Raw genomic sequence first — 26,259 nt, forward strand, 5'->3', positions numbered from 1 at the left:
CGATAAAATGATGATAAAATAAAAAATTTAGGAAAAACGGGAGAAATTGATACTTAAATGTAAAACTGGGAGAAATGGACAAAAAACGGGAGTCTTTGAAAAATCAGAGAGTTGGCGGGTCTGGAAAATGTCATTGAGGAAGGAACTCAAAAAAGTAAATGCTACAGAATGATGGTTAATGAAACAACGAACATCTCTCAAAAAAAAAAAGATACAGACGCAGCAAAAGTTTGTAAACATTTTTAATATTACTAATTTCATTTGTCACGTGAAATTGAACAGAATAATAATATAACTTTTTAGAATATATTTATTTAAAAGATCTTTAGAATAGTGTTTTAAAACTTCAGAGGGGTTTTATATCTATATACCTCCCCTGCAACTCCCTGAATACAACATTATAGAGGTTGTTCCATTTAAACCTGCAAAACCTCTATTTTCGCAACAGTTAGTGCTAGATCCATACTTCCAATTACAAAAATGTTCAAAATCAGATGCAGGGTTAAGATATTCAAAGTTTGAAGAAAAAATAAAAATGAGCCAAAAATACAAAATTTAACTTTTTACATGGGCCCTAGGTCCCCAAACTTACATTCAGGGTTAGCAGTTAACAAGTGTTTAAAAGTACATGTGTGCATAGAGTGGTTTTTCAAATCGATTGAGGTTTTGTAGTGTGTTTTTGCATATCATTGCATAACATTTGCATTTGTTTTTGAATAGCAATGGAAAACATAAATACTACGTTTTTTTACTTGGACAACCTGTCATTCTTCCGAAAGGGCGATAAGTTCCAATCTCATCTTCTATATGGTTTGAACTCTAATATCTCCTTGGGTTTTGGTCACACAAATATCAATTTTTTGTGTTAGTAATATCTTTCAATGGAGATTATCTCCCTAAATATTAGTTAGGGGACCTAGGGCCCATATAAAAAGTTAAATTTTGTATTTCTTGATTCATTTTTATTTTTGCTTCGAACTTACAATACTCTGCATCTGATTTTGAACATTTTTGAACAAGTATACATATAGGACTAACAGCTGCCAAAATAGAGGAATTGCAGGTTAAAATGGAACACCCTGTATAAGTTGAAACTGCTAGTAAAAAAATATATATATACATAACAGTTTGAAGACTTGTTATTGCTTACTTCTTCCGCATTAGCCTTCTTATTGCCTTCGGTGCTCTTTATCTTCTTCTGTGCCTCGTTCAACTCTTCCTGCAGCCTTTCCATTTCCTTGTGCACAGTGTCCCTCTCAGACATGATCAGAGAGTACTCTTGGACGGCAGCGTTCCTCTCTTCAGTCAGTCGAGCCAGATCTTTGGTGGCTTTGATTCTGACTGCCATGGCTTGGTTGATTTCTTTCATGGCTTCATCCCGTTGCTGCTGGACCTGCAATAAAATATGCATTTTCAAAAAAAATTAACATTCACAAAAAGAAGGAAAAGTAAACGTAATAGACAGTTGGAGATGCGCGATTTTTTGTACGAAGTAGTTTTGTTTTTTTATTACATATTTTGTTATTAATTGTTGCTTTTATTGTATTGATTTATTCCCTATACAGTAAAACTTGTAATCTTGAAAACCTGTCTTTGACTGCTCTTGTCAGGTACAAAATTAGCCATGTATCATATTTATCAACCTCCATAAGTTCTGTACTTCAGTGCCAGAAGGACATAGTCACATTATGATTATTTTACAATAGAGAGGAAAACTTTATTTCTGGTGTATACAGAGAATGAGATGCACCCTCTTTTAACCCTGGTAAAAAGTTGAAAAAGATTTTTTTTTAAGAATTACGTTCACATGGCTCGATGCAGAATGGGCTTCTACATACAATGCACTAATAAACAGAAAATCGCATTTTTTGGACATATGTCATTCTGGCTCTGAGGTACAGACTTGACCACTAAAATACTGCACCGAAAGTAGTAAACTTACATGGGTGTCTCTGTACTCTAAATAGTTATCAATATTTTGTGTTTGGTAATCTTATTACATTCAGTTTAAATAAATGCTTATTCTCATTTGATAACCATTCATATGGAGAAATAACTGATATAGTTTTAAAAGTAAAAAAATACATATGCTGTAATGTTTTTTTTTTTTTTTAATATTAGTTTTATGCATTTTCAAACAAACTACAATATTTTCTGGTTAAATATTGTTGATCAACAGAAAGAGTAACAAGTAGGACACTTTGCAACTTGCATGCATAGAATGTTTTGTTGAAACATATTAAAGGATTTGATAGCTAAATGATACATATTGTCTAGTGAATCCTTTTCATTATGATGCACTGTTCACTGACTTTTATCATTATGAGAAACTTTGAAATCAAGCAGTTTGAAAATAAGGAAATTTCATACGTTAAAATAGCATTCAACTTTAAAAGTTATTGAGATATTTACAAGATGCAAAAAGATAGACATTTCAAACACTGCATTTAATTTTCAGCAAAGCACATGCACTATGTCTGCAAATTTCTAAACACAAATTTATTCTAAAAGAGCTATTTATAGTTGAAATTAAGATGAAGGAGAAGTCTTAATAACTCTTGGAAGTCCCCCTCCAAAATTAGATAAAGAATAGGTTATTCCATTTATAAGCTCTTTTCTGATTGTTGATTAAAAGTAATGGAGGGTGTAGGTCCATAATAAAAAGCAAAAGGAGAAGTTTTTTTTCTTTCTTTTTTTTTTAAACAAAAAGATGGTGAAATGGAAATGAAGAGCAATAAAATAAATAATAGGTTTAAAATAACAAATAAACAAGAAATAGGCAGAAAAACTCAAGTATTCTCAAATGAAAACTTGCTTTGAATTAAAAAAAAAAAGTCTTTCAAAAAATTATTTTAGTAAAAATAACTAATTTTTTTTCCACCTATTTTTACTTAAAAAGTCTCCTAAGTTGCGTAGCGCACAAAAAGGTAGTAAAAAGTCACATTTAAGTAGCCTGTGGCTACCCTGTAATTATTAACATTTTGGCATTGAATGATACGTAACGCAGTAGTAAAACATAGAGCAAGAATGCCTGGAAAAGCCATATTAAGAATGCTTCATTCTTCTAAAACAGTAAAATTTTAGTAAAAATAGGGAGAATGACACACAATTTTTATACTTGATTTTAGATTAAGGAAACATGCATGTATAGCACAATAGTTGCAAATTAGTACCTTATTTTCGGGGATAAGTACAGCAGCGTATACAAGAAAAAAAGCAAAAAAATTGCCAGTGCGCCGCATATAAGAAGTGCGGTGGATACAGTGTCTTTTTTTTTTCCTAGTAAAAAAAAATTCCAGTTTTTAAAAAACATTGAAAATGCTACCAACAGATACCACCACATCTTCCTGCTGCCAGCAGGTTGCACAACAGAATCAATGCAGAAAAAGTACATCAGGCACATCAAAATATGTCAGTATTTTAATGTTTTTTTCTTTACATAAAACAACCTTAGCCCTGGCTATTGGGCGGTAACTTACTGAACGTTTCTAATGTTTGCAATGTTCTCTATTTTGCTTCTGATTTCTATATAAATAACAATATTACTAAATAAACGCTTCTCATAATGATTAACTGATTTCAAATGTCGACATAAGCAGTAAAAATGACTTTTTACATCAAGTCAGTGAAAAAATATACTTCCGACAAAATCCTGTATGTCCCAAGAACTTTTTCCGTTATTGTCCAATATTCAAATGTCGACCTATTAGTACAGTAAAATTAGGCCAAAAAATGGCCAAACCCAAACATCCAAAAAAAAAAAGTGAAACCTGTTGCAAATTACTTCTTACCCTTCCAGCAAGAAGGGGTAAAAAGTCCCAGCACTTTGCGCGTCGGGTTTTGGGGGGAAGGGGGGGAGACGAAATAATCCTCTATTTAAATAAAAATAATTTCTATTACTTAAAAAAAATTCTGAAACCTCGCAGAAACCACTCTATAATAGTAAAACAATAAACTCTCACATAAAAAAATTCTAATTAACCGGGGTGTACAGGCGGGGGGGGGGGGGAATGGGGGGGGTGTCCATGGAGCAGCTTTGCGTCATTGGAATTTTTAAGGCAGTTTTTTCAAGGGGTATTTCTTTCTTTATTGAGGACTTTTATTCTTGATGGGTACTCCGTCACACTTAAGGGGTGCGCCATCGCTTTGAGGGGGGGGGACCCTGAATTTACATTCCAAAATCACAGTGAGTGCACATTTGCAGTGAAGTTCACGAAAAAATTTCCCCGACTTAAACTTTTCCGAAGTACAAAATGCCTCACAATGATATGGTAATGTCAGAATGATAATTCTAAAAGATCTAAGCGAGCTCAGTAACCAAATTATTTGTGACTGGAGTTATTAAACTGTTTAGAGCGCTGGAAAAAAAAATTCCTGTGCAGCATAAAAAAAGTCCAAATTGACCAAAGTTTCCCTACTTCTTCTTGATTAACTTACTTCAACTTCTCTACAATCTTTTGCCATCACCGTAAGGGTGGGACAAACCGGAATTGCCAATAGTGAGACGGGCAATGCTGCAATTCTGCACCCTCTAAGTCGGTGGGGGTTCTCATTTGCAAACACCAAGCAACCTCTCTTTTATGCAGCTGGTTATGTGAATTATGCTAAATATGCGGACATATACTTGCAACTCTATCTGAAACTTTTGAGTACATTATGCGATAAAAAAAAATTTGATCACATCAAACATCAGCAATCCATCGATCTAACGCAGTGACAAATTCAGGTGGTCTAGAACCTGTAGTGATTCAACGATAGAACAAGTCTTGATGAGAGCAATGAGCAATACATCAATAGAATGCTAAATATTTACACCTTTTTGTCTCCCAGTTTGGAAATCTCAATCCGTTTCTAAAGCCCCAGAAGTTTCTTCCCTCTCAAGTTGGTATGGGTATTGCTCGCTGATGATAAGGTGAGTTGCGATAAGACCTTTAACGTTCGGGTAGTAACATCAAATCATATTGAAGTCAAACAATTTTGTGGCATTTCTTTGTAAATTAGGTAAGCACAGTTATGTCTTTAGCTTCTGTTACGAGAGTAGTTACTATCTGTAAAGATGTGTAAGCCCAAACCATCTTTTACATCGAATGGTATGAACAGTAAAGATGGAATAACAAATTGCTAAAAACTTCTGGTACGAGTTATGCGCTGATCCTCCATCAGTATTCGATGAATCTGGTTTCAGAAGGAAAGAAATCCTGTATCGTTAAAGTGCTTTTATCTGAAGCAAAAGGTTCATCCACCATCACAGAACGAACAGCTGGTGTCATATATGAGGCAATGAGAAGCAAAAGGGATGTAAGTGGACATTTTCAAGTTTTGAATAAAATGCGTTTAAAGATAAGATCCTAGGTAGACTTTCATTGATTTTTTTTTCTAAATCATGCTGTATAGAAGCAACTACCAGGTCTACTAGGACCATTTCTTGCCCCAAGATATAGGAGAGGTTCACCAACCATTTGTACTGGTTATCTCCAAATTTTTAATTTTGCCCTTTGCTTCTCACTGCCTCATATGTAATAGAAGGAAGATACCCGCTTGAACATATTTTTGGTAATGATATGTAAGTTTCAAGGGAATATGCCAGCAATGCAGCGTGTAGGTCACTTGTAAGTATGGGAAAGCTAGTGTCATTTTTGATGAGTGTAAAGAAAGCACCACAGAAATATAAATGAAGTCCTATTACAACAGCCAAGCCTTCTGCTCTAGAAGACTTTCTGCGTCTCAAATCTTGTGCTTGCTCTGAGGGGTTCATTGGATATAGTGAATGTTTGAAAAGTCTGAAAGTAGACAGAAGTGCTCAATTATATGCTCAAACTGTGTTAGACATAGCTGCAACAATAACGATTTTGCTGAGGATCTAGATTCCAAAAAACATCTTGATAACGAAGACTTTTTGTTACAAGCTTAGGAGAAATCATTTGAAAGCAAAAAACAGTTCAGCGTTATTTTTCTGGCCATTTAATCAAATGTGCACCATCAGAGGGGGTGGGGGGGGGAGGATAATATTTTAGTACATAATTTCGTTTTGGGACGTGAGCTACTGTTCTTATGGGGTGGACAGTCCTGATTTATGCATTTTAGATTTGCATGAAATAATACTTCTACTTGAAATAAAAGGTGGGGGGGGGGGTTGAGGATTTATTTTATTTGGCAGAGGGGGGGGGTGTTGTAGCTTTGAGAGGAGGTGCACCATCGCTCTTGGAAAATGGACACACTTGATTTCTAACAATTTTCTTAGCATAAAATAATGTTTCCATATGAAATGTATGGAAGGGGGTTCGGGGGGTACTGCTTCGCTTTACGGGGATAGGGGGGCTCTGTAGCATTTGTGGGTTTTGTCATCCCTCTTGGGGGTCAAACACCTTTAATTTTATGCTTTTAAATTTAGTATAACATAATATTCCCACTTTAAATTTATTCTAAAAATTCTGAAAAAATACTCAAAACTGCAATTTTTAGATGCCCCCCCCCCCTTCCAAAACCCGACGCACAATGGGGTGGGACTTTTTACCTGTTCTTATTGGGAGGGTAATAAACAATTTGCACCAGGTTTAGCTTTTTTTTTTTGGATGTTTGGGTCCGACCCCTATTTTTACTGTACTATATGTGGTTTCTACGTCGATCGATATTTCTGCGCTATTTGGGCCAAAGAGTTTATAATGTGCGAGGGTTTGAGGAGAAGGGTCTGCATCCCTTACTGGATAACCAAAAAATGTCTTCTCCCAAGGTAAGAAAATTATATTTACAGTAAGGTATACATAGTTTCGTTAATCAAAATTATTTTTTTCATTTGCATTTTATTCCCGTTTTCTTTGCTACTGATTGTACTTTTAAGTTGTTTAATGTTGGCTGTGGCGCTTATACCGGGTGCAGCGCATACATTAAAGTTTTTCTCCCCCCTTCAAAATATATTTTGATGCGGTGCTTACTACCAAAAATACAGTAATACAAATTAAATTAAATACACACTCATTACCTTTGCAAGCTGTTCTCTAGCTTCGTTGCGTTCTCTCAGTGCATTGTCCCACTGTCGGATAGCTGCCGTGCATTGCTGCTGCAACCCATTACGCTCATGCATCGCAGCATTGCGTTCATGGGCAAGATCTTCGTATCGCTTCCTCCAACAACTCAACTCTTCCTGCGTCACTTCCAGTTTCGATACACTCGCGCTATGAGAAGCCACGAGATCTGCATACCTCTTGTGGAGGTTATCATACTCCTCTTTCATGGCTTCACACTTCCTTACCACAGTTAAATAGAGCTGATGAGCCGCTTCGCCTCCATTTTCGGTCAACATTTCCTGTAAAGAAAGTTTTAATGTTTCAAAGTGCAAAATTACATGAAATACAGTTTCAAATAAGAAGGTGATGTCGATTAAACAAAAACAAGTTAAAACACTATAAATATTGGAAATTATTAGTTTGCCCAATTAAAATAAAATTGTCGGAAGTTCTTGCTAAATCTTAAGTTTTAAATTCATACAAATGTAGTTACAAGCACTTAAACTGCAAATGAAGTAATCCAAGTAATTCAAGAATTTCTTTCAGCAGTCTCGGGAAGCAAATTAAAACCACAAAATAGTCTGCAAGATAAACCGATACTAGATAATTACAAAATCAAAATTAACATCGAGAAATGCTTAAACATAAGGTATTAAAGTTAAAAACTACACGTTCATGCTACCATTGGCTTATATCACATAAAATGTGGTACAAAAGCTCTTTTGCTGAAATTTAAGAATATTTTTTCTTTAAAAAAAATTAGGTATTTTTTAGGTATTTTACTAGAATACTCTCTGGACGTTCTCAAACTGCAATATATGTCACAGTGTTGCAATGTTTCTTGTAATATATCAATTTTATATCGTATCAATATTTGTGATGTTTAGTTTACACTTCTTGATTGGCAACGCCAACACTAAATCAGTTGAGTTTCCGTGCTTGCAAATAAAGGTTTGTTCTTTTTTTAATCTTGTGCTTGTTACTGTTCTATTCATTCTGTTCATCTCTTACGCAGTATTGCATTAATTTACCACAAGTTATTATATTTCTAAAACAGAACTAATAACAGTTATTGCAGTAAAAAAGCTATATCAAATGCTGGCATATTTTTTTGTTTAATTTGCAGAGAATGATGAAAACCCTCTTACTTCAGAAGCATAATTGGAACATTTATTTATATATTTATTGATTTTTAATAACTTTTTAGCTCAAAAATAAAGCATAGACATCCAAAAACATTTAAAGCAAAATATCAATGTTTTAAGGAAAATGTTGCTGTTTCAAAAACATTGACACTGATGTTGCATCCTTAAGGTATAGCTGCCAACATTAAAATATAAAAACTAGGGAACTTGAATAAAAATTAGGGAGGCTTTGCATGAATGAATTTAATCATAAAAGTTTGAATGTAAAGGGGATATTTTAAATATAATTAGGGACTTCTTAAATTCAGTCTGTATAGGACCAAAATTTGGCAATTTGAAATCCATCAGGGTCTAAAATTCAGATATAAAGATTACTACTTTTTTCAAATAAAAATTTTTTAAAAACCCTACAACTTCTCGGCTTAAACAGGCCTTGCTTGCAGCTGATAAAGTTAAAGAATTTCAGGGGGGGGGGGAGGAACGGGACAGTTTTTTTTTCAGTCACATTTTTGGGAAATAAAAGTTATGCAAATAAAGAAAAATGAAATAAACATGTTTCAAAAACGATAGGATGTATACAGGGCCTGTTTCAGGGATTTTAAACAGACAGCCTGCAAATAATCCAAATTTCAAAAGTCTTACTACCAAACGGCACGAACTTGAGGGTCACGGATTTGGACAAAATTCTAGCTATAGGTCAATTCCCACTAGGTATGAGCGCAGGTAAAGCGGTTTGACTGCATAGGCCCTGATTCGGCTGCAACGGGGGTCAGAAGTTGATAATTTGGACCCAGGATGCAATGGAGTTTCCTTTAAAATTACCATTCTTATCCTTTTTTTCTGCTTCTGTACTGCAGTATGAGCCATTTGCATGCTTACCTTCGAATTAATTATGTTGGATACTAATTTTTAATAAGCGGTTCTCAAATTTAAATTGGTTACTACTTTCAATTTCAATAACTTGAATGCCAAAATAACATAGTTACAGGATGTTTATCGTTTGCAAATGAAACTAATTATTTTCGTTTTATATTAATCGTGTGCTGGTGAAAAGTGTTTACCGTTTGCTGATAAAAACATTTACTTTAACTGGATATTTATCGTCTGCTACCAAAGATACCCCACATTGATAAGCAAAAATGGGAGAGGAGAAAAAGTTCTGATTTATTGCACATGGCACACACACAAAAAAGAAAAAAAATACAAGATCGTTTCGACTTTTCAAATAACTTAGATAGTGCCCAACCTGTTCTCCCTTATACTCAATTTACTTACAAAAGATGCCAAAGGTGTTGGGAGATCGAACATAGTGTCGAAGTCTGGAATTCCAATGGAAACGCCATTGCATTTTAGGGCCAAACTAGCAAATTTGGGCCCTTGTTGCAGCCAAACCAGGGCCTATGCAGTCAAACCGCTTTAGCTGCGCTCATACCTATTGGGAATGGACCTATAGCTAGAATTTTGTCAAAATCTGTGACCCTCAAGGCCGTGCCGTTTGGTCGTTAGCCACATTTCAAGATTCTTAGCCAAAAAATAGTTTTAATAAATTTTAATGGTGGTATTTTTCTTTAAAAGAAAACTCCCACCAGGGTCAAAATAATTTTCCAATGAAAACACTTACATTTTAAATAAATATGTAGCATACACATACTTAATAACAATACATTAAGGCAGTTAATTTTCATTCTAGTACAACCAGATTTCCTTGCAGAGGGCTGTGACTCCGATTTGGTTTCACATTTTGTTCTCTTGCTGAATTTTTAAGAATATTTTGACATAATTTTGAGGATCAAGAGAAACAATTTTTTCTCTGGAAAATTTGGAGAATTTTCTGTTCATCAATACTTTTGCTAAGATAAATAAATACCTTTGTGCTGAATAGTAAAGTCAGACCAAACAACGTAAGTAGAATAACGTAAGTAGTAATTTACAAATTTGTGCTTCTACTTACGTTGTTTGGTCTGACTTTAATACTTTTGCTAGATTGAGTGCTAGTTTCTTCTGCCTGATTTATGATTTTATCCCATTTGGAAAGGTGACAAATGCTTTGCGTGGGCCCTGGTATATATAATTTTCATACTCATGTATGAAAACGTTCTGTTTTTGAAATTGCCAACATTTTAATCTCAGGGTTTTTCCCGAAATTCTAACCACTGATAAATCTCTTTCTCTACTTCATTAGAGAGTCTAGGAAAAAGCATCAAAATTTGGGAAACTCCCGAACGAATAGGGAGAGTTGGCAGCATGCTAATGTAAGACCATACATTTTAAAAGTATTTTCCTTCATATGTTACCTGTTGCTGCCTTTGTAATTCATTCACTTCTTTTCTGTCTTCTTCTCGAAACCCGCTTCAACCTCTCTATTTCTTGCTCTAACCTCAGCTTATCGGCCAGGAGTTCGTTATACTGCTTTTTCAAAATGATTGTTTCATGCCGTTGATCATCTACTTTGGACGAGGATCCCTAGAGAGAAAAATGTATGGGAAATCCGAGAATGCATAATCTCATAAAATAAAGCTGTTAGAGATGCTTAAAAAATAGAATAATCCATAGTATATAACTCAGCAACCAATGTACTTAGTATGCTTTGCTGGTGGACTATAATAAGTTATTATTTTGTCTGTAAATCAGCTTCATATTAAGAATTGTTTTTCAATGGTGTAAAGACAGACTTGTTCATGGTGAGGGTTTTCATTTATTTTTATATATGATATAGTGATAGATACATTGATAACTATATATCTACAGTCACCCCTTGCTACTTCGAGCTTCGACTTTTGCAGCTTCAAAACATCGCGGTTTTTTCTGTTTTTTTTTCCAAATATAATTAGCTTTTTTTATGCACTCGTTTAAACTGTTTCCTACAAAAGAATAACAAAGTATGTCTTTCAAGTAAGGTAAGCTCTTCTGAGGGCTGTAGCTGTACTAGTTGAAGGAGTGGAGGTATAAAATCGAAGAAAGTTGGGAATCGCTCTCTCATTTTAATCGTTAAACACTAACTGAAAAGTATAAATCACTGTATTATTACATCTGTAATTGTAAATGGTGTTCAAGAATATACTAGATTTTTAAGTTGTATACGTAATACCTTAAATGAGAATAATTGTAGATGGGGCACATACGGTCACTAACTGGCAGTTAATTCATCATCGAACAAGTTGAACTACTTTCATAGATTAATAGTAGTGTGTACGAACTGCCTCTGTGTGTGTAGTTTATTTCTCAATAATTAACAATGTGATACCTAATACGTCTAACATATCTCATTTTCTGATATTTTGTGCAATTTTTTAAATAATGCAAATATAGTGGTGGCTACCTTTCATGTATAGGGAGCCCTACATAGGTTAAAAACCTATTTAAATTGTCTTAATTAAGTTTTATACGCTCCAATTAGGAAAATATACGGTTTATAAATACAGAATGCTACTTCGCGGAAATTCAGTTATCGCGGTAAAGTCTGGAACGAATTAACTGCGATAAACCAGGGTTGACTGTATATGCAGGTAGCGCAGAAGACACATAGAGACATTGAATTTTTTTCACAAAGAAAGATTTTTATTGGAGCTGCGCTGCCATAAATTGCTTTTTGAAGGGATTTATCCTGAGGTCCCTATACCTCTTTTAAGAACACCACTGATGTCTTTAAAACAAGCATATAATATTTTTACATTGAAGTTATTTGCTCCTTTCTCATATCCTCCCCACCACCCACACACTGAAAATCTCTTGTATGATGAAAAAAATAATGATTTAATGGGAGGAAAATGTTGATTAAATAACAAAGTTTAAAATCGAATTTTTAAAAAATCCTAAAAAAAGAATCATGCCCTTTTTCTAAAAAATTGTACTAAACACATTCCAACAAATTTAAACACTTTAGGAACGAATAGTTTATCCACAACAAACAAACTAAATTTAGCAGTAAATTCTACAAAGTACTATCAAACAATTGATCTATCAAAACTACAAAGACTGTTGAAATGCCCACATAGATTACTGATAGTTTAAGCATGAATCTCAAAAATATAAGTACAATTGTAACACAGGGTGATCATGTGCATTCTCTCTTAAGTAACTGTAATTGGTCAGTTAATTTGCATACCTTTTGCTTTGAATGATAAAACTCGGGTTCCCTCAGTGAGGATTCTTGCTTGTGTAAGAAATCGTTAGTGGTGTACCTGTGATGAGTGTCATTGATGGGATGAACCGACTCATACTCTCGATTAGAATTCAACGAGTGATCACTGGTGCTAACCCCTAAAAGTAATGAAAAACAAATGAATCCATAAATAAAGAATTATCAAAAAAAAAAAAAAATTCTCAGACTCACACTGTTTACAAAACTCTGTCATTAAAAGACTATGAAGCTTGAATTGATCAATTAATTAACATTTTATATTTTTTTTCTTTTTTCAATGTTATAAAGCACAAAAATTGCAAAATATTGCAGACACGTGTTTCGGTGTTACAAGGAACACCTTTTTCAATGCAAAGAAGTGTGAGCTTCTGGATGAAAAGTCATCCCAGAAAAGCAACACGGTGGAACAGGAGATAGTATAAATATCAAAAAATAGAAATACAACAAAACAAAAAAGATAAAATGACACCTGGAGGCAAAATTTATTATATAATTCCATCAGGAAAAAACCGTTAAGTAATAAATTTTCCAAGAAAACCCATAAACAATGCAAAAAGTCCAAAAATGAAACCACTCTGAATAAATTAGCAATAAATTTACCAGCGGGAAAAACTATGTATGGAAGCAATGTATCAAATGGAGAAATGCAGGAAAAAACAGAGTGAAGGATAAAACATATTGGAATTAGTTAATCACAAAAAAAAACGAAATAAGAAAGCAAAAAATGAAAAAAATTAAAAGTAAGAAATGTAGGACGTTTACATAAAAATAATAGAAAAACTAAATAAATTTTAACAAAGGAGTCCACACAGAAGAAAAATAGGGAACTGCAGTAAGATCGTTAAGTAAATTAGAACGGTTCCTCAGGATGTGGAAAGATTCCCAAAAATCAGAATTTTCAGCACAAAGGTATTTATTCGTTATTCGTTATACAGCATATTGTTTTAGCCATCCTATTTCCTCCTCCAAAAGCAACAACAGAGATAAGAATTCATTGACCAGTTTTGTTGTTACAGAAAGATGTCTACTGTTTTTTTTTTTTTTTTCTTGCTTTTCAAGTCTTTCAACTTTTATACATGTCTATTAAATACTGCTGAATAACTCCATTTGTCATGTTAATCGATTTTGTTTTACATTTTTCGCCTTTTTCTCCTTTAACTTTTCATTATTTGAAACCAGGAAGTAAGAACGGGCTACTAAAAGTGCGTATGGACCAGTGAAATTTTGTGCTTACTAGCGCATTGGACCAATGACTTATTTTTAAAATTTTCTACCGCTGATTTAAAGCAATTAATTCATATTTTAAAGCATATTTTTCTTTTGACATAGTTTTTTTAAGACTATTTAAATACAGTTGACTTAAAAAAGGTTAAGAAAAGAAAAAAAGAAAAAGAAATACATGTTTTATACTTACCATGATTTTTACTCAATGTACTTAAAGAAGAAATCATGCTGTCACCACTAGTGGTAAGTCGGCGATAAGAATTTTCTCGATCCAGCTGAAAAATGTAATTAAAGTTTAATCACAAAGCATAAGATAAAGTTCTAAAAAGTCAATCTATATATATAAAAATGAATGTTTGTCTGTATGTCATCCATGAACTCAAAAACTACCTGGCAGATTTGGCTGAAACTTTTACCGTTTGTTATTTTTGGTACTGGGAATGTTTATAGACCAGTTCGAAAAGAATACGATCGATAGTTCCTTTTTTATTCCAATTTAAGTCACAATCCATTGGATAAATACGAATAAAATGATCGGCTGCAGAAATTAATTCGCGTGAAAGATCTCATTGATAAGAAGTTAGCTGTTGCCATTTTTCTTGAGTTTGAACAAATGAATTCTTTCTTTATTGTTTTATGGCTTTTCATGCAACGGGGGGATTTAAAACTTTTCCTATTTGATATTTTTAGCGATGGATTGATCTTGCAAACTGCGTGAGTACAAAATTTGAGTATAGTCACGGCTTCACTCGATACCTGGACCGATTATTATGAAAATTGCTAGATATATGTATTTTTCCACGGAGAAGGTGCATAATATGCTCATTGAAGCCACACGCCACCAGGTGGCACTGCAGAGTAGCAACTTCTGCCCAGTTCAACCGATTGTCATGAAAAACAGTGTAATGATATATTTTTTTGTTGGCGTAGCAATGCGCATCGGGTACAGCTAGTTCCTTAATAAGCTCAAAACAATTCAGATTGCTCTTTCGAAATCAATTATAATTACATGTAAATATTTTGTTTAACGTAAGATTGGGGATGCACTACAATAGATGAGATGCACTATGCCATATTCTTTTAATAGTTTTTGACGACTCATTATTTACAAATAAAAAAAATCTATTGCAAACAAATTATTTTTGGCAAGTATAAATGAAATTGTAAAAGTGTATAATATGTCATTAGAAGCAGAAGAACTACAACTCTGCTGCAAGGAGGTAAAGGGCAGTATCAGTAGAAATGAGTTTGTTAGACATTTGAAAAAACCCGTTTTGGGTTCTAATCTAACCATAGGGAAGTGTTGGAATTTGACTTTATTTCGCACTTTGTTGTTAGTGGAAACCAAATAATACGCAAGCTTGTACAATAAAGCTACAGTACAACAGATGAAACAAATGCAAAAAAAAGAAAAATATACAGATATACTGATTACCTTCCAATGAGAGAACTCATACAGAGAAGAAAATATTTATCTGCATAATAAAATACATTGCTGCAAAAAGATTCTTTTTTAAACAGTTAACTATACATTTCTGTCATTGAATGTGTAAACTATATTATATGTATAAACTAATTAACTCCTAGTAGATAACAAGTTTAAAATATTTCTCATTAGTAACTTCTATAACAGGGGTTCTCAAAGTGGGTGCCGCAGCACACTGGGGTGCCCCAGGGAGAGGCAAGGGTTGCCACAAAGTGTCATGCCAGTCCACAGTTTTAATATGCATTATATAACAAGGACAGACAAGGGGGTCATGAAAATTTTCTAATTCTTCAAAGGGTGCCACGAATCAGGGAAGTTTGAGAAGGAACTCCTGCTCTAAACCAATAGTTTTCTCGTAAAAAAAAAATAGAGAATACGTACTGTTTGACCGCGGATTGCATGTAATTTGGCTATCAGCCAAGTCTGGGGCATAGCTAGGGGGGGGGGGTTGGGGACAAACCCCCCCCCCCCCCAAAACGTTAGTCTCAAAAAAAAAGAGAGAAAAAGAAGAGGGAAGAGAAAGAAAAAAAGAAGAAAAAGAAAAAAAATCACTACGACTTTTTTCTGTGTAACAAAGGTCAAAAATTCACTTTGCTCCCCCCCCCATGCCATTGAAAATCTGCTTCATGAGTGACCCTCAAGTATAAAGACTCCTCCCTCTGCTGCAACAATTTTTTGATAATTGAGTGAAATTTGACACTTCGCTTTAGAAATGAGATTGTTTGTTAAATCTACGTATAGGCAGCCTTTCTTTGTCATAGATTCTGCAAATTGTTAAATATGTTTAATTTTATGAGCCAGGCAGTGGGAATATTGCATACAGACGAATCTGTATATTTCGAATTTCACATTTTAAAAAAAAATCGAGATAAAGAGGTTTTGAATTACGGAGGCTTTAAGAAACTGTTTATAGAAATTTGAAATATGATGGTGAAAATTTGAAATCGATGCTAAAGACAATATGGGCTCTTGATTAAAATTCCTACATTATTAAGTGCTTTATTGCGAGTTTAAGGAATCATTTTGACAGTAAAAGAACTTTAAGCACATCTTTTTCAAGAAAAGTATTTTATTGCTTTTTGGTCCCTGATTTTTTTTTTTTTTTTTTTGGATTCATTATTTATCCTCTTGAGGTTAGCAGTTGCAGCAAATCTAACTTGGCCAGTAGTCTACGATTTTCCTTTTTTCATCACTTGAAAAAAAAATTATACTTTCTTTTCACTCCTATCATTTCGGTTTTCTAAGGAATCACAATTTTAAGAAAGAGAGCAACCAAAGAACAGTACTAATCCAGATAACAGAGCGAAATGGCTTTTAACTTGAATGACGTTTAACCATGAACTTTAATGTTCATCTTAACATGAAAAATCTGTGAATTTCACCCCTTAACTCTTCTTTCAAGAAAGTGCGCGAAACGACTGTCCTTTGGTTAATCTTCCTGGAAAGCCTATTCGTGGAACGCATTTCTCCCTTTTTTCCACTGCCTCTTCAGCTCTTGAAGACAATTCCTCTGTTTCTGGGTTGAAGAAAATGTTTTTGTTTGCTGCTTTGAAGATCATTGGGCTTCGAATCCGAAAATGATAGCATAACCGGAATTCGAGACGATAGAGGTTTTTGTTGGTCTGGTCTTGTGTGCGTCATAGGTCATAGTCAAAACTACCTTTGCTAACCAGAGTATCCATTGCAAACACATTGATTCTTCAGCCAGTATTTACTGCGTATTCTTTTGGAAATGTACAGTCTGTTTAAAGTAGTACATTCTAAGGGAAAGTTGTTGCATAATGAAACGAACAAGACCGATAACAAGCTTTTTTCAGTTCAAAGAAAAAAATTTAAATGACGAAAAGGGTTGCTCTAAAAAGAGAAAGTTAACGTCGTCTGAAGAAAACGAAGTACAGTCTGCAAAGCAGCGTTAGTCCCATCGGACCCTTCTGAAGGTAATTTTATTTTAAAAACGAGATGAATCTAGATTTTTTCTATTAGCTTGGTTCGGATTAAAAAGTAGAAAATAAAAGACTTCTGTTTATAATACCCGAAAATTGCTGTTGCTCTCTCAAATAGATATTTATGTAAATTATAAAGCAGCTAATAAAATTAAAAATAAATATCTTTATAGATATATCTTTATAGTCTGACCACCGATGAGATTGAAAGTCAAACATCCAGTTTACAGGTGGAAATGGAAGTATCTATTAGCTTTCAGGGATGCCAGCTTTTGTAGATGTGTGTTAGCCTCTAAATTAAGCAGTCACACTGAAATGAACGGAACACGCTCATCAGATATTTGATTTTCCCCTGAGTTGGATAGACTGGTTTTGACAAGACGTTGCTAGAAAATTTCACTTTAAATTAAATGGAGGGAAAAGAAAAAAAAGTTGAATGTTCTATAACATTAAAAAAATAAAAAAATTCTTTGCTTTTGTTTTGTTTGACACAAGTATTGGAATTGGGGCATCCCATTCCAAAGTATGTAAGATTCACCTCCCTCTTATTTTTTTTAATACTAAAAAAATTTACACACACACACACACATACATATATATATATATATATATATATATATATATATATATATATATATATATATATATATATATATATATATAAAGAAGAACCCCCCCCCCCCCCCCGAAAGTCGGGTCTAGCTACGCCTCTGAGACAAGTGAAGGCGATTACACCTAAATGATTCCAATAGGGAAGATGGAAAAACAGCGATGGGATTTTGATGCACGCGTTTCATAATTTCACCAGGGCCTTATTTTATTTATTGTCTTTATTGAGGTGAAAATGAGTAGAAATACAATGAGTTTCTATGGAAACAACAAAAAGAAAATAAAATGTTTTCATTTCGTTCTGAAATTTAAAAGCAAAATTGTAAACTCTAAATTATGTTGCAAACAAAATAAATCTATTAATTTTTGAGTGAGAATATCAATCGAATATAGTTTGATTTAAAAATTAGTGCAGTGAATAAATTGCAATTTTTATAAAACTGAGTAGAAATAATTAAGGGACAAACGCGCACATCTGTCAGAAAAACTACTATCCCTAAAAGGTAATAGACGCGTCCATTTCCGTCTGTAAACCGGATATTAGCCTTTCCATACAATCCGTGGTTAGACAGTAAGCTATACAATAGTTTCACCTTTTGACAAAAAGAGTTTTATAAAATGCAACACTCATGATTTCTTTCATTGTTACATAAATTGGATAAATTTTACATTTATTTGTAGAAATCAAAAATGATTAACAACTGTTGACCTAAAAATCATTCATCTTAACGTAATATACATGCTTTTAATTGATCTGCAAAATAATCAATAAACAAAAGATAGAAATAAAACATTGTATGTTGAAGGGAGCAATTATTTTGCAAAAATCATTTTTCCAGTTGTTAATCAGCACAAAAATTCATAATCTTTGAATACCAAACTACAGTTTAAGAAAATGACTAAAATCGAAAAATTAAAGCACCTTCGAATGATTTCTACGCCACACTTCTCGATCACTGTTCACGACGTGGAGATCAGTTTTCAGAATATTTTGGGAGAGATCAGCATCTTGATGTGAGCATAAGGACTGTGGAGCAGAAGATGGACTACTTCGAAGATCATCGTTCATACCTGCATTGACAGTTTAAAAAATCTCAGTTTGGTTCAATAAGCAAATATTTAGCTGAAAAAGAGATATCTTTTTAAAAGGTTGGTAATTTTGTGTCGGCAAAAAGGTATTTTTGCTAGAGATGTACCGAGTACTCGGCACTCGGCCAAATTTTGATGAGATACTCGGCCAATACCGAGTATACCTGAATATTGTCCAAGACCATACAAAAATTTATCAAAAGCTCAAGCATATATAATATTCTGCCATCATTCACAGTTTAAGTTTACAAGTCAAATTTAAATTTTGGGAATAATGAAGTTTGAAATGCTTCAATGGAATAAATCCTTATTTTTATGTCCCCAAAGTTAATAAAACTTCTTTATTAAAAATTGTGCAAAAAAACGGTAAGTATAGAAAATATAGAATTTTTATATTAAAAATGGATTTTTGCTACAAACAAAAATTAGTTATAAGAAGTATAAAAATACCTTTGCTCTTAAAAAATAAAAGGAAGTAAAACAACGTTAAAAGCACAGTGCAGGAACACTGCAGACACGTGTTTTGGCGTTACAAGGAATTCCTTTTTCAATGCACAAAATATGAGCTCCTGGATTTAAAGGCATCCGACAAAAGTCGGATTTTTTTGTCGAATGTCTTTACATTCTTTAGCTCACATTTTATGCACTGAAAAAGACATTCCTTATAACGCAGAAACAAGTGTCTGCAATGTTCCTGCACATTTGTTTTATTTTCTTTTAAAAATTATTTATGTTTGGCGGACTAGAACTGTAATAGATTGGTATAATTTGTTTCAATTCCAACTTGATTAATCATACCTTTATTAATTTTTAATTTTAAAAATAATTTTTTTGTAAAATTTTTGACATATATACATATATATATATATATATATATATATATATATATATATAAACAGTTTTTTAAATAATGCGTAATTAAATTTCAGCAGGAATTTAGTTTTAAAAACTATTATATGGACAAGGAGGTCTATACTACTATTTCAATAAGTTCAAAATTCAGCACATGTGTGTCGGTGGTTTTTCTTAAAACATAATTCGTACTTGTTAACTCGGCCGAATAGTGATAGGCCGAGTACTCGGTAACTGGGTACTCGGTCAAGTAGTAAAAGGCCGAGTCCTCGGTACTCGGCCAAAGTGCTACTCGGTACGTCCCTAATTTTTGCAAGAACTGTGGAAAAAAACATACAAATATGGAAAAATGACAAAAATCCAATCCCACATAAAGTTGCATTGAATTCTCCCAATTATGGAACAGTTATGAAAAACAAATTACAAGTTATCAATCTTATTCTGAAATTAATTCATAAATTATGTATTTTAATTTATTAATTTACATATAATAGTAATACCAATGGTTTTAAAGCTCTGCTACAACATATCGCAACAAATTAAATACGTTCATAAGTTGAATTCCTCGAATATTTTTAAAAATTTGTATCTTTGAAACAGTAAATTGTGAAACTGCTTAGACTACCCCCCCCCCCCCCACCAACACACAATTTCACTTAGATTTGTAAGATACTTAATTTTGACAGAAAGTCATTGAATAATATAAAAAAATGCAAGCACTTTTTCCTTCTCCTTAAAAAAATAATGCTTTCATTTTCTAATTTACCTAGGAAATAAATATCTGAGGAAAATAATCAAGAAAGACAGGAAAACTACCTGTATATTTCTAGTTCCACCAGACAATCATATTTACATTGTAATAAACAGTTGTTTTCCAATCTTAAATATATAAACTGAAAATTTTATTCTTATGCTTAAAATGTTTTTAAATATTTAACCGTCAAGGCAAATTAAATATTTTATTTATTTTAAACCAGAAAACAAATAAAACCAAAATTTAAATTTAGAATATATTTTTTTTTTGTGTTCTTTATTAACTCGCTGAGGGGAAAAAATCAAAAATGATAAAACCGTCTTATCACAATTTGAATTTATACACATAAATAATTAGTTTTTATGCAAGAAATGTAAGTTATAAATGAGAGTTAATCAAATTTAAAGAAGAAAAAAACATTATATCAAAAAAGTCTTACCACAATTTGAATTTATACACATAAATAATTAGTTTTTATGCAAGAAATGTAAGTAATAAATGAGAGTTAATCAAATTTAAAGAAGCAAAAAACATTATATCTGAAAAGTTTCCATCTTTCAGGTCATTTAAATATGTTAATTCAATCAAACATTTCCACTTTGAACTAAAAACTGAAAAATAAAGTGTTAAAATATGGAAAAATTTTTACTCATTCTGTGATGTAGCCCTATTACATACATAACTTGAGAAACGCACAAGAATAATTCAAAAACTCTTTCTTAGGAGACTACAGAAGAAAAATCATTCTGTTAGTGCATAACAATGACAATTTAAGTCGGGAAATCTTGCTTGTTTAGGTATGACTAACACTGGCCACAGTGACCCAAATCTCCACTGATGCTTTAATTTTTCACACATCAAGGAATATGATGTCATTTAAAAGGTCATTGCATGTTTTAATGAACAGTTAATGCTCACTTAAATCTACACATAAAATAAATCTGTCCACACTAAATGTTTTTAACAAAAAATATATGATAAAAACACTTTCAACAAAATTATGAATTACAATTTTCAGATTAACATGAAAAAAAAGTCGTATTTCAGATCAATTTTTAAATATATACACTAGCATCAAATTGGGCAATTATTTGATCCTAGGGTATCCAAGAGGGAGGGGGTCCCTAGAACTTACTGTGCCATTGAAATTTTAGGAAGAGGAACTATTTTCTTTTTTTTGGGGGGGAGGGGTGGAGGGACTCTCATTTTGAAGGTATTTCACAACATTTAAGTAGAGTGTGCCGTTGTTATTGAGGGGATGGGAAACCCTGAATTATATTATTAATATTTTCAGAAATTCAATATGTTGTTACTTTTATCAAAAACATTTTCAAAATAAAGTGCAAGTAGTTCAATTCAAAAATATTTTAATGTTTTTTGTTTACTTTTAAACTTGTTTAAATTTAACCAATAAATGGAAAGAATACTTAGGGGGAGCAAAATAAAAAACTTCAGTACCCTTTTCCCACTAGATTCTAAGTTATGTTTGTTTACATGATACGTAGAACACAGACTTGGTGCATAATTGATTTCAACGGAATTATTCAAAAAGGACGTAGTCAGAAATCAAGTGAATATTTGTTTGTGTTTGAGTCTTTAGCTAAATATTTAAAATATTTTTTTTTAAGCTCCCAAATTCAAAGTTGATGAAATTTTAGACTGAACATAAGATCATCAAATGAGGATAAAAATAATGCAAAATTGCTGGATTCAGGAAAAGAAAAGAATATATAAAGAATTTATTTTCTACACAGAAACTCAGTTCAACAGCTTATTTAAATATTTTTCAAAGATCTAGCTCAACATATATTTATAAACAATGTTGCCTTTGGTTCTATATTAAAATTTAAAACCTTAATGTCTCAATTTCAAATATTATTGGGGGGGGGGGGGGTTCTTCAATTAAATAATAATGCAAAGGCATTTGAAAAGGCGTGGGAAAATAACACACCATGGGCAATTAAAGCATTGTATTTACATGGATGTTTACTAGTGTTGGTGTATAAGTTCATAATTAATTTTTCCAAAAAACGTAGCCCAAATGTTGCTGATGAGCTGCGATGCAGTCTTGAACACTCTATGATCTTCAAATTGAATCAATAAATGATTTATAGCTTATTGATTGAGCATCACTTAGGTGAACACTAATCTGTCAAATTTGAAGAGGCGGTTTGTTTACTCAAGGCAGAGATAACAGTAACACAGGTATATACTAAATGCATAAGACCGCATTTTTAAAACCTTTTTTATAAAGACATTTATACATATATTGGGATAGAAATCGCAGATTGCAATAAGAATAGCCATAAAACACACAATACTCATATCATACACAAACATACTCACCACTCATTTTTTTGTTACCACTCAAAAACATTACTGTCAATAAGTGAGGGTATGTGTTTTCCAAAGCCAAGCAGAAGGCTTGGAAGGCCTGGGAGCCTTTAGAAGGCAACAAATCTAAAAGTTTTTCTGCCTTTGCTCCCGAACTAGTGTATTTCCTTAAATCTGTCACGTCATCATTACTTAATACTCCATTTGATTGCAAATGTGGAATCAAACGGTCGATGTCTACACATTGCAGAAATCGAGTTCTGTGAAATTTCAATAGTTCCTTATGTTTCTCGTCCATTTCATTTAAGTACTATGCACACATAATTGAGCTTGTATACAGTTCACACAGCACCATTCCGACAGAACCTCCACTGACAGCCGCCATTTTGTATTAGTCATAGCAAAGTTCAATGACGTACGATTAAACTAATAATTTTTAATGACATTAAATTATAAATGACTTTCAAATTATCAATTGTTGATAAAGATGACAAAGAGAAAAAAATTAAAAGTTTGTCAACAGGTTCTTGCGCCAAGCAAGAAAAACAACGATTTTTTTATAAAATATTTAACAAGCTTTTCCTGCTTTTATTTCCCGAGAATCTACTTCAAAAAGTTACATATCCAACAAATACATATATTCTCTCTTTAAAAAAGGTAAGATTTCGAAACATTTAATTTTCAGAAATAACATTTTAGCTAGTTCACACCGAGACTTTTGCTATAACGAGATCTCCTTATTATAACGGGGGTGCGGAGATCACGCCTTGCCTCCGTACAAATGCACAGGAAAGATTTTCATCACAAAAAGGAAATGACAGCAAGATATGCGATGGTAATCGAACCCACGACCTCCTTTACTACGCTCAGGCAGCTGCAAGCACCTTTCCCAGCTTGGCTGCGGAGGCCATTCTGTCCCTTTTAGGGATTCCTTCTAAGCTTTTTTAGAAAATACATTGGTAAACTTCTTAAATTATGTCCCGTTAATGATGATAAAAAGAAAAAAATCTAGAGTATGTCGTTCAAATCAGACGGCTTTCTTATATTAATTGAAATATACGTGAGAAAAATTATGGCATTCAAAAAAAAACTAAAACACTAAACGGAAGGCGGAAAGGTGTACGTGCATTTAATCTTCAGCTAGCAGGGAATTTTAAATAATTTTAAACCTCAGTGTTAGTATAAAAATATGAGTTTTTGAGGTGTATTTCAGTATCTCAGATGAAATTATTTACTATAGAAACAATTTTTCAAAATGCTACTTCGGAGGCCACTCCCCCTGCCAAACCCAGTAAAAGGAGCGCCTAAAACCGTTTTCAAGAGCTTCAATTTCAGAAAATAGAAGAACTACCAAACACCTCGCTTTTTGATAATATCGAAATTCGTTTACGAAATATTGCTATTTTAGAAATTCAATTTGGAAAATATGCCGAACCTAACCCCTAACGGTCCAAAGCATGGTCTACAGAGTCCCCTTTTTAGACTTCAACAACAAAGAGTTTCAGATCAGGTGGGCCCAAACGCTCTGGTGTGAAATCTGAAAAAGAAAAAACTACAATTTAGAAAATTTTCTGGTGGAGAGCGTTATAATCCCACCAACCTAGTTCAAAGGCGCACCCCCTTGAAATATTGCAAAGACAACCCCCCAAAGCAAGAACCCTCCCCCCCCCAAAGTAAAAAAAATATGCCTCAACCCTCTCCCCCGACTAAAAATTTCAATGGCGCAGTCTGCGCCACGCCCCCCCCCCCCCCCCGCCCCAGAACTCACCTCTGCATTCGACAGCACTCCCATTCCATTTCATTTAGGGACTTAAAAAAGCTGCACAGTCAGTGCATGGTATTCTCTGGATATAAATACACTCCAGAAGCTTGTAGATTCGATGCCCAAACGACTACTTCGTATGTAATATTTCGTTGTTAAAAAATTATGAGCAAAAAGTGTTTTGATATTTTTAAATGTCTTATAAACCGTTCAGTTCTATATAATTTTGTTGCAAAATATGCTTTTTGAGCAATCACAAATTGTTTATTAAGCTCACTTGACAGACGTTGATGTTGCTCTGATTTTTCAGATAGCCGAGACGACGTGCTCGTTATTTTTAATATTTATTAAGAGGACAAAGTTTCGTCGCCATGGTTACAAACCGTTTGTGTTCATTCAAGGCTTAACTTAAGCAGATTTTACTACTAAAAAAGAGGGGAAGGGGTGGTTGCGGAATGTAAAATACGTTTTTTTCAGGAAAATTTTAGAAGTAAAAATTCATCTAATTACAAAATTTCCAGATTATTAATCCCTAACATTTAAGGTTGATAAGAAATAAAAAATATCATAAAGTTATACACTGTAAATTTAAACTTTATGATGAACTGAAAATTTTCCATAATAACCAGATCTTTATTACCGCATCCTAATGACCATTTCTTTTTTAATGGATTCGCCTCGTATTACCTAATCTAGAAAACAACCAGTCATAATTATAGTTCAGTAAAATTAGCTTTTTACTTGGAAAAAAATTAAAATCCAATCTTTTTCCTCACAAGGAGCTTTGTTGTGTCTTTCTCAACAACATCTTAAAAGTCCCCGACTTTTCGCTGTCCGCTTCCCCCCTTTTTTGGGGGGAGGGGGGGGAATTTAAATTATACTATCTAGGAAAGTGGGGCATCCTCTCTAACGTATTTTTTTTACGCTGAGTAGAATAAAAGCATAACCGAATCCATATTACAAATATTTAAAGAGCTTTTGTCATAAAAACCAATTCTTGAAACTGATTAAGAAGTACTTGCTTTATTGTAACTTCAGAATTTTTCTTTGAAAAAATTAACAATTTAGATTTTTCTCCACGTAAAGGTTTGTTCTGTTTTGTTAAATAATAGCTTAAAAGAGACCATTTTGTTGTTTGCACGCATCCCTCCTTTTTTTCGTGGGGAGGAGGGATTTAAAGTGAAATATATAGGCGCAAGTGGCGTATTGTTTTACGAGTATTTTTTTTACGCTGTATCAAATAAAACTATAACCAAATACACATTTCAAACATTTTATAAGAGCTTTTTGCTTAAAACTATCAATTTTTGATACAGATTATGAACAACTTGTTCCATTGTAAGTAAGTGTAAAGTATTATTGAAAATAAGAATAGTATTAAAATTGTACATTACGAAGGAATCTATATAAAAACATCATGTTAAACAACCATTTCAAAATTAATTTTGCAGCGTAATGATTTGTTATAAGAAAACGTTTATATTTGTTGCTACTCATAGAAAGAATGTTAAACGTCCTGAATACCCTTCTTTTCACTTAGTTCAGTCTCACTTATATGATTTTTTTTTTTTTTTTTTTTCAGAGATTCTTTCCATCGGAACTGCATTAAGGAACGATTGTCCTGACAAGGGCGCCCATACACAAAATTGTAAGGGGCGCTCAGATATTTTCCCCATGGATTAGGAGGATATTTTCTCCATGGAAACCGATTTCAGGACAGATTAGAGCCATTAAAATATTTCATTTTTGATAACTTATTTATTAATGGCTGGAGAATAAATGTTTTTACATTTTTGCAAAGAAAAAAAGTACCAAAAGCAAGGAAGTTCTGATTTCAAAGGGGGGCTCGAGCCCCCCCCCCCTTGCCCCCCTATGTGGGCGCCCTTGTGTCCTGGCAATGCCCACAGGCTTGAGAG

The 26,259-nt window shown here is 33.2% G+C and overlaps 1 protein-coding gene across 1 annotated transcript in view; it reads right to left on the minus strand.

The window, feature by feature from the left end:
* LOC129222288 (disks large homolog 5-like) overlaps positions 1–22,879 on the minus strand; it is a 111,954-nt gene extending 89,075 nt beyond the window's left edge. Inside the window, 8 exon segments of the mRNA XM_054856773.1 lie at positions 1,151–1,393; positions 6,980–7,303; positions 10,444–10,494; positions 10,496–10,612; positions 12,255–12,409; positions 13,705–13,789; positions 18,475–18,623; positions 22,594–22,879. Coding sequence (XP_054712748.1) covers positions 1,151–1,393; positions 6,980–7,303; positions 10,444–10,494; positions 10,496–10,612; positions 12,255–12,409; positions 13,705–13,789; positions 18,475–18,623; positions 22,594–22,879 — 1,410 coding nt within the window.
* Positions 22,880–26,259: the final 3,380 nt, after the last annotated feature.

This window comes from Uloborus diversus, chromosome 5 (genome assembly GCF_026930045.1).
Source record: "Uloborus diversus isolate 005 chromosome 5, Udiv.v.3.1, whole genome shotgun sequence".
NCBI lineage: Eukaryota > Metazoa > Arthropoda > Arachnida > Araneae > Uloboridae > Uloborus > Uloborus diversus.